The sequence below is a fragment of the Chenopodium album genome, chromosome 8 (genome assembly GCF_948465745.1).
Source record: "Chenopodium album chromosome 8, dcCheAlbu1.1, whole genome shotgun sequence".
In the NCBI taxonomy this organism is placed as follows: Eukaryota; Viridiplantae; Streptophyta; class Magnoliopsida; order Caryophyllales; family Amaranthaceae; genus Chenopodium; species Chenopodium album.
Genome location: NC_137841.1, coordinates 4,296,491 through 4,310,992, shown reverse-complemented (window position 1 = coordinate 4,310,992; position 14,502 = coordinate 4,296,491). Strand labels below are relative to the sequence as shown.

The 14,502-nt window shown below is 34.3% G+C and overlaps 1 protein-coding gene across 1 annotated transcript; it reads right to left on the bottom strand.

Annotated features, from left to right (window-relative positions):
• Positions 1–458: 458 nt before the first annotated feature.
• LOC145641634 (uncharacterized) lies at positions 459–6,753 on the bottom strand. Its single transcript, XM_081692493.1, has 6 exons — positions 6,461–6,753; positions 4,684–4,756; positions 4,515–4,608; positions 2,132–2,248; positions 1,964–2,021; positions 459–1,289 (listed from the first exon to the last, which is right to left on the bottom strand). Exons 1-6 carry the CDS (start codon positions 6,491–6,493, stop codon positions 822–824), a joined length of 843 nt encoding a protein of 280 aa, XP_081548619.1. The 5' UTR covers positions 6,494–6,753; the 3' UTR covers positions 459–821.
• Between the last annotated feature and the right edge of the window lie 7,749 nt (positions 6,754–14,502).

The window sequence follows — 14,502 nt, the reverse complement described above, 5'->3', positions numbered from 1 at the left end:
TGTTCCTTCTCAATCTACCAATTTACCATATCCTTGGAGGCTTGGATATTACTTCGTATTATACTGTAATTAGAAGCTTAGAGCAAAAACTGATACTACCTCCGATTTTTATTATTTGCAACTTTGGCATATTTCATATTACAAATAATACTCCAGAGTTGCAAATAATAAAAATCGGAGGTAGTATATACTACGTTATTAGAATAACATACAATCATTCTGTTTCGTATTTATTATTGTGCTATCAAAGTATCAAGTTCTTGCCTTTAATATCAGTTGCATAATCTGGGTGTTTGTTTTACATTAATTTCCCACACAACTTGCACAAGGATAATGAACCCTAACATAAGGGGATGGTTTAATTGCCTTCTTTCCTTGCTTTTGCCATTTTTTGCAATTTTGGTTCGTTGGGAAAGTCTTTTATGTTCCTTGTCGCATTTATTGGAGATTATAGCAAAAACACAATTTAATGCTTATTATTTCAACTTAACTTTTTACATGCAGGCTACATGTATCATTTTCTTTCGTTAAATGTCAAATATCCTAAAAAAACTCGAGAAGAACATTAAGAAAAAACTCTGAAAATGACGAGACTGAGCACTGTAACATCCAACTACGTTAAAAATTTCTGCAACTAAAGATGATAACAATGCAAGCCTTACAACCTAATAATTAGAAAACCTAATAATCATCAATTATACAGATCCAGAAGAGACCGTAATTAAAGAATTCTAGTGTCTTTCCTTAACCCCCCCAAGGAATAGGTCTCCACTTTCATCTACATTTTCTCCTATTTTCTCCTACATTGACACTTTTGCCAGCTACTCTTCATCATAGTCCTCATCTTCGTCTATTCTTGAGTTAAATTGGGCAATCTGATGTGGGTCGATGGCCATCCCATCAACCTCAGAGAGCAACTCTTCATTCTTGCTTTCAGCAGGTGGTTCAACTGATGCAGCAGCATTTTCTGCTGCTGTTACAGTGGGTCCTACTTCCTGGTTTTCAGCAGCTACTACATCAGCATTTAAATCAAAATTCCGGATTGCTGTGTCTGCATCACCTACAACTGGACTCTCCTTCATTGGATCTGGTTTATTGGGATCATCGTCTGTGTTGGGTACTTGGATAGGGCAGGGCTTGTTGATGGGCTCAAAAACTGTCGATGGCTCGGCTTCCATCTCATGGTGAGAGGGCGCCTCTCTTTCTAATGGGGGCCTTCCCCGCCCACGACCTCTCCCTCGGCCTCGCCCTCTACCTCTACCACTGCCGCTGGCATGGCTCATTTCTTGCTGCATTTAGTCAACAAAGGCTATTATAAATCATAGATTACTAAATAATTAAAACACTATTACTAGTAAACAATCATATGGAAGCAAGTCAGCAACAACAAACATATACTTCGTATTTTATTTTTACCATAGGGTTGTCAAAAAAGCAAAATGCCTTCTCCCCCTCACAACCTGAACACAGAGAAACAAACCTTCCAGCTACCAACTTAGAACGTGTATTACCCGATTAAGGCACTGTTTGGTTCAAGTTATTATCTGAAATTAAGTTATCTGAACTTATCTAGACTAATACAAAGTATTTACTTATGTGATCTTAACTATTTGCCTAGTATTCTGTTAATCTGCCAAACAAGAACATGGAAAATTGGGGAGTATATCACCAAAATGAAGCATGTTAATCTGCCAAATTAGTAAGTTCTAGAGTACCATGTTAACAATTAGTTTGCCTGCATAACTTTTATACAACTGAGAACTTCAAGAAAATCTTCAATTTTTGCCTCAACCATATAAGTACTTGATTCTAAATTATTTTATTCATTAAAAAAAATGAAAAGAAAAATATTATCGATGTCAATTTGCAAATAATGAAGCAGAATGATTGCATGTAGAAAACTGAACATACAACGTATATAAAAAAAAGGATAAGGAAAACCCAGAGTATGCAAGTATCTCACCATCCTGCTTTTCTTCAACTCTTCATCACTGTCATGATACTCTTCAACAGCAGATTTCCTGGCAAAAAAGGTTTGAACTGTCATTTCTTATAGAGTATTCTAGAAGTAAACCCACAGGAAAGAAGAGAGCACAAAACCCATCAGAGTTCAGACAGCAACTGCACTCACCTTCTCTTCATAGCAGTTCGGTCATCTGCATTTGCCTCAGAATTACCATAATCAGGAACCTTGCTCACCACGTCCTTCAGAAAATCAAACATGCTGAAGCTATGTATACAATGTTTTCTGCAACCACCCATTAAGAAAAAAATCAATAGCTGAACAACTTGAAGACAGGGAAAAATAAAGGGTTACATCAGATGGCTAGTTAAACCACCTGAGAGAACATTATGTTTGCTTGACAGTGTTCTCATGTCACACGTAAAACCCTCCCCCACAGAAAAAGGCAAAATATAAACAAGACCTTAACCATACAAGAGCATTAGACTATGCAACTGCAAAACAGTAAACAGGTTTTCATGGGAATATTTAATCTAATTAGGTGTACGGGGCTCCCTATTGTTAAAGGGCACCTGGAACCAATCTCTTTTGTTTATAAATAATCTCAAGCTTTCACAAGGAATCAATGATCCCCAAAGCCTAATTCCCAAAACGATAAACTAATAAATTGCAGTACCGTAAACAAAACATATGTCAGAAACTAATCCACAAGCAAATACACAAGAAAAAGCTTGCAATTGCGAAGTTTACATGGCCCAGAAGCCCTGACTAAATCTTCTAGTTTGGGCAGTTTTTTCCAAGAAAATGATTGGCAAATTCCTTGTTCCCAGCGAAGACTAGAGATCATGTCACAAATAAGTTTTTTTAGTCTCACTAAAACATGATTTTTAATACACACATGAGCATCTCAATACCTAACATCATATGCCAGGACAACATAAAGCTGCTAACAAAACCAACTTTCACCTTCCTATCAAAACCAAGGCCCCTCAATCCCTTGTCAAACATGATTATAGGGAAATGCTATCATACATGCAAAATCCTATAGAAGAATTATCTACAGTCCTTCAATTGTCAAATAAAAATCTCAAGGTGGTTACCCTTGCATTAACATTTAGGTTATCAATATACTTGTACATTATCTAGCCTTCTAAAATTGTAAGCTATGATGCTTATAATAGCTGTTTGGTAATACCTCTTAATATGTAATGACAATTATATCACTGTCAAGTAAAGCCTCTAGTTAAACTCTCACCTAGGACAACATATAGTGCTCGAAAGTCATGTCATAAAAACATATCTCCATTTAGTTGTTAACCCATACAAGCAACTAGAGTACTATTATGCAATATATGACCCAGTTAATCACCTTTCAAGTTTATTTGCCTCACTTCATTTTCATCCTCAGCCTTATTGAAAATGAAAAGGAAAATAAATATAAAAAACAACATTTGGATTTTCTTTGTTCTCATCCTCGTCACATTAGATTCCTATTGTCAAACCATTACATCAAATCACTTTCCAATATTCAAGGATATTTTAGAAGCTAGGCAATATGGAGTAAATGATATAACATACCCCACCTATAATTAAAAGGGAAATAAAGTATATAAATCCAATCATTAATACAAACCATACTACAATGAGCAGCAAAAGAAAATCCCCTAAACTTACATGACAATGTCAAAAGGCCAAAATAGTAACCAAGTATTTCCTATTATAAGATTAAGCAAAATAATACTTTTCATATAACCCACTTTGACTATATTTTAACATTTACTTCCTCCGTATCCCTAATATTGCAACAATAAGGGAAGACACGGAATTTAAGATGAGGAAAGAGATAGAGAGAAATAATATAGGGACCCATGTGGTGTAGAGAGAGATAGAGAGAATATGTGAATATATGGTAATGTTGCAGTATCTGTGAAACTTCCTAAAATGGTGATTGTTGCAATATTAGGGTAACAGAGGAAGTAAATTAGAATGTAAGATGATGTTAGCTTAATCGTAATTAACTTCGACTCACTTTCCGTTTCAAGGTGTTTCAGAAAGTTCAATGATCCACTTTTACTTGATTGTACTTAACAAATTTGTTTACTACCCTACTCCTTTTATGCTCTTAGTCCTACACTATTTACACCTTTCAACCCTCTCATTTATTTATATACACTATTTTCTTACACCCACTCACTTTAAAATTTCTTAGAAACAACAATCAGAAATGAGCCGAACTTCAAAAATATTGGAGTATATTTTCAAAAAAAAATAATTTTTCATATAGCTTTTAACAATATCAATTAAAGATGCTGATGGGCAAAGTTGTGCATAGGCAAGTGTGTGCAATCAAAGTGTACCTTTGATTTATTTTTAATCACATCAAAACAATCTGAATTGTTAGCTTGAATTACCTATATAAAATACACAATTAGAGGACCTCCAATAGGTAGTGCCAAACAACCCAAAGATTAGAAAATTCCACACACAGCACAAGAGCTTAAAATTGAAAGACAATCAGCACTTAGTAAAAAAAATCCATATATCAACTTACAAATGAAGAGAACTCATAGTTTTGGCTCCTCTTTGAAGGGTTATGTCATAAGTACGATCACAAAGGTCTTGCAGAAACAGTTCCAATGCCTTTGCTGCACAATATAAAATCAGGTTGAGCACAAAATCATAATTTCAAGTTTCAAAACTCAAAACTTGATGCTACTTACAAACTAAAACAGGAACTGCCATTGCTATCTTCCCAACATCTTCATCAGCTTGCATAATCTTTTTTATCCGAGCCTGCCAATTCAACCAAGAAGACATCATTAAAAATTGACCCATCATAAGTGCACCTTTGATAATATATCACATCCTAATAATTGCATATGAACACTCAAGTGTAAATACAATGATGTGAAGCATTAAGAAACCAAATTTGCAATGGGCTGTAATTTACAAAAAGACAAAGTGCAATAATGATCTCAGTAGCAAAAAAAATATTGTGCATATAGGAGGAGGAGGGGGGGGGGGGGGGTAGAAAAGAAAAATGGTTTCTTCAGATAAAAAGATTATGAGATCCAAAAATTTTGGAGGGAAGAAGATATAGAGTGCAAGAGATCAATTGTGCCTTCTTTGGATGTTATGTTGGAGAAAGAGGGGAAGGGGATGGGGAGGAGGTGGTGGGAGTAATTATAATTAATCCAAAACCTATTCCTCTTCCAGTGTATGTAATATGACCTTCCAAAGTTGGAAAGACTTGGAAGGAAACTAATTATGTATCGTTCACTTCCCTTCCCCTCCTCTCCCTTTCTGTTCCCTCCATAACAATTATCCAAAAACACAGTAAAGTGAACTGTAATCCCTAAACAAAATAAAAGGGGGAAGGGTGGGGGGAACCCTTTCATCTTATAAGCAACCCAAAGTTTACCTTTGCTTTTTGTTCAGTTATTGGGCACTTTTGTCCAACAAATTAATTGCCCTGAATTCATTCGTCAAACCATTTCACAGCAAACACAATTATAAAAAGCTACTCCATAAAAACTACTGTAACAACTCAAATGTGGGCGTATGAAGGGCCAACTATTAAACCCAAAAATCCAGGGGTTCACAGATAAATCTCTCCAAGAAACTAGCCAGTGATAACTAAGATAAAAAAAAAATAATAATAATAAAACCAGTAAATCATCCCAAATGCCAAATCTGCCTAATACACAGACCAACTTCTGTAACATCCCAAATGCCATATCTTGCTGTGAAGTCAGCAAATAATACTCAGCAAATTAATTGAACTCATACAAAATATCAAAAATTCCCAAACCACATTCGCTTCAACAATCAAAAGCGTCATCAAACTAATTCCACGATTAATAACAATTGCTTTAAGCCATATCGAGACAAATAAACAGATATAAACATATCAGCATCCTGAATCACACAGCTCAGTCGAAAAAATCAGCACATCCTTCCTCTAATCGCAACCTTTTAACGCCTTCACAGTACACAACCTCTCCTACTCCTCCATTCCATGAAGATCAACAACAGCACAATACAAAAAAAATCATCATGAAAAGTCAAAACTATCAGAAAACTAATTTGATTTCGACCCCTAAAAATTAGCACCAGAGAATTTTTCCAACAAATAGCAAATTCAACCATATTGAACCAATCAAACACTCAAAGTAAGGCAAATTGAACATGACCCAGATCATATTATCATAAAAAGCATCAATAACCAAAAATATAATGAAACCAACTAAATTCGACAGAATATGAAACACCCAAATCCTTTTATCCACAAATTTAATAATCAAAACACCAAAAACTTTCACAAAATCCACTTAATTTATAATAGTATATAACAATCAAATTATAACCCACTGGATTTAAACATAGATTTAAAAAAACCCATAAAAATTCAGATCTGGTTACATAATCAGAACAGATCAATAATAAATTAAGAAGAAAAAAATTAAGGGAAGAGGAGAGAGAAAGAAAGAAACATACAGCAGGGAAACGAGTATCGAGCTTCTTCCTCATGGTTTCTTCAGAATTTTCTCGTGAAAAAGGACAAATATATTTAAATTAATTAAGAGAAAAAAAATAAAAAAGGGATTTGCAGAAATAGATCAGAAGATAAACAGTAGAATCGAATTAAGCAATTTTGGGATCAATTAAAAGTATTTACAGAGCTTAAAAAGGGGCAAATTAGCGGAAAATGCAAGGTAAATTTGAGGAAGTTAGAATTTGGTTTTGGTACGAGAAATAGAAAGACGGGAAGAAATTCAGGAAGATGTACATCCAATGAATTATTTTTTTTTATATATATATATTAATAAAATAATATGTTATTGGGGTCAAACGTTCAAGATTAAGTTTTATTTTTTATTTTTTTGAAAAAGAAGATTAATGTAATTTTAAAAGACACATAGACAAATTCCTTCAAAAAAAAAAAACAAAAAAAGACACATAGACAATCCCTAAAAAAAAAAAAAAAAAGAAAAAAAGACACATAGACAATAGTTTTCCAAGAAAAAAAAAAGGCACATAGACAATTAAGAGTTTACGGTTTTTGTTGTCAATTACTCGTGTTTTAATAATTGTTACATTGACCAAACACGCATGTCGAGACACGACTATGACCATTAATTTATCTAATCATATGTTAATAAAATTATACTCCGTAGGAAAATTGATATTATGAAAGTCTATGTACGTTATAACAAATCCAACAATGTATTATATAATAACATTTGTTTTTATATATTAGTAAACTAATCAAGTCAAACACATTATGTGAATAGTAAAAAAAAGTCAAACTATAACACTTATTAAAACACGGATGGAATACGAGTATTTTGCTACGGTCTAAGGAGTATTGGATAAGTTGTATTGTTCACTAGTGAGATATTTTAACGTTTAGTTTGTAATTATTTTTTTTACTAGTATGAAATTTTATGAGAAATCACCTTTTAAAATCTTGTTTTTGTGAAAAACAATCTTTTAAAAAAATTGTAAAAAATCACTTACTACCTCTGTTACATATTCTTTGCAACGATTAGATATTTTTCCTCTTTACTTTATGTCAATCGTTGTAAATAATATGAAACGGGGGTAGTATTTGAAAAAATTTGATGTAATTTGCCAAGATGCCATCAACAACAAAACAAATGAGAATTGAATCATTAAAATTTAAGCTCATTTTCTAGAATTACCAAAAAAAAAAAAAAAAAAAAAGAAGTAGATGGTTTTTAGTTTTTACTACATTTTTGTCAAAGGTGGTTTAAGAAGAAAAAAAAAGTGATTTTGACAAAGTTTTTTTCTTTTAGAGAAGGTATTGTGTCAGTCGGACTGACGAAATGTTTCGTCAATCCGGACTGACAAATGCAAATTTTTTATTTCCTCAAGATGATATACTCTACTAATTGAATGATATCCTTTATTGCTATATAATATCCTTTATTGCTTGGCTGGATGATATTTCTACTAGCTGGATGATATCCTCTATTGGTTGGATGATATCCTTTATTGCCTACATGATATCATGGCCAGATGATATCATATAGGCAATAGAAGATATCATCCAATCAATAGATCAGAGGATCAGTGTGTTTCCGGTGCGGTTGGTCGCACCATGCGGCAGGGTGCCAAATCAGCAAATGACATAATAACCCCACCAACCTAGTAACCCCTCCAACCAAGTAACCCCTGACTGGACCAAGTAACCCATCTAGTTAGGGATGGAAATGGGGCGGGTCGGATGCGGATGATGGTACCTCCATACCCATACACACCTAAAAATCTTATACCCATCCCCGCCCCACCACCCGTGGCGGGTACAATATCCACATCCATACCCGCCCCACCGGGTACAAGATAGGCATCCCTCCATCACCCACTTGGATATTCATACCCACTGCATACCCGCACCAAAATCGTCCCAAACCCTTTGCCATGATGCTCTATTGTATCACATTAATGACGATTATATCAAATTAAGTTAGGAAAATTGGGACTTTCACTATTCAAGCTTATTGGGTTTTAGGGGACATCAAGTTTCATAAATTCTCAACTCTTATAAAAGAAATATGGTGCGGGTATAAGGTGGGTACGGGGCGGGGCGGATATGGGACGGGTCTACTCTAAAATCCATACCTACCCCATCACCCATGACGGGTACACATTTTATACCCATCCCCGCCCCATCACCCGCCAAACCTCCCTCCATCCCCGCCCCACTTGGGCGGGGATGGAGCGGGTCTCCCATTTAACCCGACCCACTGTCATCCCTACATTTAGTAACCCTCCGACTTAGTAACTCCTCCGACTTAATAACCCCTTAAGTAACCCCTCCACTAACCCCTCAAGTCCTCACTTAAATAACCTCCCAAGTAACCCCCCAAGTAACCCCTTCAAGTAACCCCACTTAAGTAACCTATCTAGTAACCCCTTAAGTAACCCCCGACCTACCCATCTACTCATCTAGTAACCCCTTAAGTAACCCCGACCTAGTAACCCTTGACCCACCACCACCTCCAAAATGCCACTAGCCCCACCCCCAATACGCCATGCCACCACCACCACCACCACCACCATACACCAAACCCACAAACAAACATAGATCCAACCGAACCCACAACCAAATCGTTAAAAAAAAATTAAATCAAATAAATACCTTTAAAATTAACAATGACTTCGAATTTCACTTTAAATATGGCTAAAAAGGCCAAATTTGACCATGAAAACTCTAAATCTAAAGTTTTTATGGCCGAATTTGGCCTTAAAAACCTGTAAGTTGTTTTCTGACGATGGAGTACGAGGAGCTCACATAGTGCGACGACGGGTTGGTGGAGGACATGCGTTCTTCCTTTGTAATTGCAGGTGGTTTGTTTTGCAAGTATGCTGCCTTTTTTTGGAAAAAGGAGGAAAGAGAAAGATAGAGGAGAGAAAAGAGGAGATAGCTTGGTGAAGGGGGTGATATGGGTGGCTAACTGGAGAAGAAGAAATTAAAAGAGGAGAGAGAAAGAGGAGATAAAGAAGATAGAGAAGAATGATTAAAAAATAAAAAAAATTTATATTGTGGCTGGCCGTACAGTGCGGCCAGCCACATATGAAACTTTGTGATAGAGGATATCATAGGTACAATCATAAATGATATCATATAGCCAATAGAGAATATCATTCAACAATAATATCATATAGCTAATAGAGGATATCATCTAGCTAATGGAGGATATGTATAACTTGTTTGATGATATGTATAGTATAATTTGTTTGATAATATGTATAACAATGGCAGAACCTCCATTGAAGATCTCGTACTAAGGTCATGGGTATAACATAACTTACTCATTTCTCAACCAAAATACATGTATTTTTTATCAAAATGCTAACATACAATCATATGGGACAATCAATTTCAACAATTATACATCACATAAGAATACCCCAATTCGATTTTTTGGGCATTTTTTGAAAAATTTGAGAATTTCAAGCAATTAAACTTTCTCTCTCTTCTGCCATGGATGGCCTCACTCTCTCCTTCGTCATAACCACCGCCAACTTGTCATCGGGTGGAAAGTTGTTCAACGCAAGAAGATGACGATGATATGCTGATATTATCTTCACTGAATGACGAAACATTGGGTGCGGCTTGCCGCATCCAATACTTTGTGTTTCTTTTAATCGTAAGGAAAAAGACTTTTGCATCGTACTTTTTTCGTTTAAAATACGAGATCAAACACTTTGAAAGTGAGAGAGAATTGAAGGTTAAGGTATTCTAACCTAAAAATGTCTCTAGTGGGGTTTGAACCTCTAACCTCAATATTGAAAGATATTGGCCCTTTGTCGCTACTTTTCCTCCTCTTTCTTCCCCATTGATGCCCCATCTCTCTCCTTCTCCTGCCCTATCGCTCTCTTTCTAGCTCTTCCCCTTTATCTATGGTCTCGCTTTGTTCGATTTCTTGATGATTATGGTAGATATAACTTTTTTCGGGTAGGTGATCGATGTGGTTTTTGAGTGGTCGGAGTTGTTTTTTTTTTAGTAGGTGAGCTTTATTCACAAAATAGGCCGTAGGCAATTTTCACGAATATTAGGGAGGGTTTGTTCTTGGTTGGTTTTCTGTAGTGAGTGGATATTTTTTTGACGGATATATATAGTGGAAATAATTTCAATTTAGTAAAAATAATTTCAATTCATCAAAAATAGTTTCAGTTCAATAAAAATAATTTAAGTTCAGCAAAAATGATTTTATTTCAATAAAAATAATTTTGGCTCGGCAAATATAAGGTGATGTGAATAGGGCCTAAGTTAATTCCAATAAATTATTTTTGGTACGCCGAGAGTTTATTGAACACAATTAATTTTAGTATTAATAAATAAATTATATATAAAAATAACTATTACATTGTGAAATTATTTTGCCTGAATATTATAATTACTTTCTAGCCAAAACAAAAACTCCGCATATACAATTATCAAACTAGTTAGTGAAACAAGAGTTTTTTTTTTTTTTTAAAAAATAGTAGATACTAATTTTATGTAGAATCTCCCCAACTAAAATCAATGTATTTATAGATTAAATCAATGTGTTTTCATCATAAGTTAGGTGTTTTCAACTTATTGTTGTCAAGTTGAAATTATTATTATTAAAATTAAATTATTTTTGCTAAACATAAATTATTTTTTGCTAAACATAAATTATTTTTATACAACTTAAATTATTATTATTATTATTGATTCTCTATAATATTTATTTCTAAAGCTTACTGTAGGAGTTTATAGGTACTAATTGCAGAAAAACATGAATCATATTCATAAAGCACCTAATCCCAAGATCTCATTGCATAACACATAAAGAACAAGTAATTGTACCTTTGAAGCGTGATTCCACGTGCGATCGAGCAAGATCAATGGGAGATAAAGAACCTCAAGCGTGATTCTTCTACTTGGTCCACGGGCACAGATTAAACCTCCACTAATGCTAGTTAGTCGTGATTGAACGCTTCAATCAACCTTCAACGGAGAAGAGAGAGACGAACCAACACCACGAACCACCTAGGGTGGCCGGTTGTACTGACGTGAAGGGGAGGAGAGAGAGTCGTGTATGTGATGAGAGAGAGATGAATTAGGGTTTGAAATACTGGTTGCCTTGTTTCACAATTCACTGACTATTAATTGTGACTTATATCAACCCTAGGCATGGATCTTATTTATAGATCATATCTCTAAATAAAAGTCCATGTCAATCCCAAACTCCTAAGCCTAATCAATCTACTCTAGCCCAACACTCCATGTGGTATGTCATGATCTCATGAGGCCCATTAATGGGTCTCTTACTTGTTTAACCCAATTCAATACCCTTGTTGTGTGACCTTATATGATCCATTCTATTGGGCTTTGGACTATTTAACTAGTCCAAAGATCATTTGTCATATCTAGCACCAAACAATGACGACCCAAAAGAACGAACTTATTATCTCCATAATAGTGATCATTGATATATCTAGTAATTGCACTTATCGAAGACATGGTTCCTTCAATCTCCCAACTGTATGAGATAGTTTCTAATCAATTGGAATTAGTCCATTTAATAGGAAACATTTGTTGTTCATAACAACTTTTAGCATATAAGTAGTTTTAGGTTTGGGAAGTAGCAACTTGTTTGCATTTCTTAGCCTATAACTTCTTAATGCAATCCTCATATATTCCTAAACCTTTCCCATTTGAGCCACTTAGAACATTTCTCTTAGGTTCAAAATGATGCTTTGCTTAACTACTTTAAGCACTTTTCATGATTTTGCTAAGTCTATTCAATCATTATTCATACTAGAGTTTAATCAACTATCAAACTCTTTATGAAATGGATGAAGAATAATGTCATTTAATTAACGTTTGATCATAGAAATTTCCAATCACTTTCTTATATTCAATCATATTGAAGATAAGAGATTTTATTGGACTTCTATACTTGTCTTTTAGAGGGTTTGTACATCCCATCTCATTATATCTCTTGAAACACTTTTCAAAATGAAGATGTGTTGACATTTTACTCAAACGTTTTGAATAAAACCAACCTTAGACATTTGACATGGGTTTTTAAAACTTGCCTTTTAGAACCATCTTAGAAAAATTGGAATACAGGTTTATGGATTATCTTTTAACCTTTTGAGAACGTTTCTCAACTTTATTTTCAATCGAGGAGATTATATATAATAATAAAATTAAAGCGACATGTTACTTGTAAGTAAACGCAAAATTCAATTATGTTTAATAAAATTTAAAGTACCATAAGCGAATTAAGTTTGGTAACTTTAAAGCATTTATTCAATTTTAATTGATCCCTATTGAATTAAATGATTCCAAGACCCTTTATTTGTGTAATAGTTTACTGGACTGAGGCCCTACCATCAAGCATTACATTTTCAAGGTGAGTAAACTTTTACTGATTGCGATTCCTGCAGCTTTTGGTTGAATAATTAACCATCACATGTTTAATTATTACTCTTTGTTTCAAGGTTCTAAACGCTTTACGTAACCTTGTTGAGCATAACCAATTAAATATGTAGAACGCGATCCACCCCATAATCCTAAAATAACAAGTGACACTCTACGGAGGCCGACCTATCACTCACCATCTAAGAATTGTTGGGTATCCAATTGGAAAAGCAACCTCAATATTACTGGGACCTAGATTTATTATGTTGTGATTATTTAGTGAACTCTATTGCATCATCAATCAACATAAATTAAATCCAACGACATGCATAATCTTCTAATGCATAAACAAGACATATCATGACCCCTAATCCTAAGAAAACTAATAAAGTAAATACTCCCACTTGAATCATCATGGATCTCATCCACTTTGCTCCTTTGGGCCTTCACTTCATGGGCTTCTTGGATTAACCGCAACATGTAATTCTACTCTATTCTATATACTACTTAAATAAAATAAAATAAAATTACAAAAATACTTTATCGGTTTGTAGACCGTACAAAGATTACAAAAATACATCACGATGCGCACATTGTATTTAGTAATCTACTGGGCCATACTAGTCATTATATGGCAATAAATAACATCATATATTATGAAGTGCCATATAATAAATCACTCATCATGCTTTCGTAAACTACAACATCGAATGTTCACAATAAAGGAAACATGACATTTAAATATCTCATATTTAAATTACTGCAATTAGATAATATCATATATTATTCATAACCATCAATAAAATATCGTATATTTTAAATTAATCATGAGATAGAATCAAATCTTATTTTAATCTTAAAAGATAAATTATATTTATCCTCAAAGATTATCCTACCTAACTTAGGAGATTCTATCCTAATTACTAGACAATCACAAAATTTTAAATCAATTATACCCTAAAATAATTATGGGATAATCACATTATTTAAATCAATCTCTATCTTTTTGGAATATGCTCAAAATATCCTAACAAATCCTATCCAAAATCTACTTTTGAAATTTGATCTTATTCCAAAAATAAAATCAGATTTTATTTTGAAAATATTTTAAAACAAAATAATTTTAATAAAACAATTTTTTTTATTCTGTTGCCACGTCAGCAAGGGAGAACCCCAGCCAACGCAGCGACAAGAACCACCCTGTACATCTGGGAGAACCCCAACCAACGCACACCGTAGCTAAGGACAAGGCCCAGCCACGACGCCACCTACACCTAGCTGTAGGGAATATTTCAAGCATTATCCCTAGCTTGAACCCCACTGTGATCATACACTAAAGTATGGTGGCATCCAAAGGGAAAGAAGATAGAGCAAAAGAGTCGCCAACAAGTTTTAGGAACTTGTAAACCGTTCACGAGGTGAAGATTACACCCCTTAACGATCCAGGAGATTGTTAACTCCAATAGGTCTGGAACCATGACTGGAAGTTCGGGGATGAAGGTACAAATCCAACCTAAAAGAGATTGAACCTGCCCTAATAATAGGTCTCTACTTTATATATTCTGATCGTATTCATGTGCGCTTTCTGACTAACATGCAATCAATAGGTTAA

Coding starts and splice junctions, on each gene's coding strand:
- LOC145641634 (XM_081692493.1), bottom strand. CDS start 6,493: ATGAGGAAGAAGCTCGATACTCGTTTCCCTGCT. Junction 4,757..6,460: donor TCGATACTCGTTTCCCTGCT/GTATGTTTCTTT, acceptor TTGAATTGGCAG/GCTCGGATAAAAAAGATTAT. Junction 4,609..4,683: donor GGCAGTTCCTGTTTTAGTTT/GTAAGTAGCATC, acceptor TATATTGTGCAG/CAAAGGCATTGGAACTGTTT.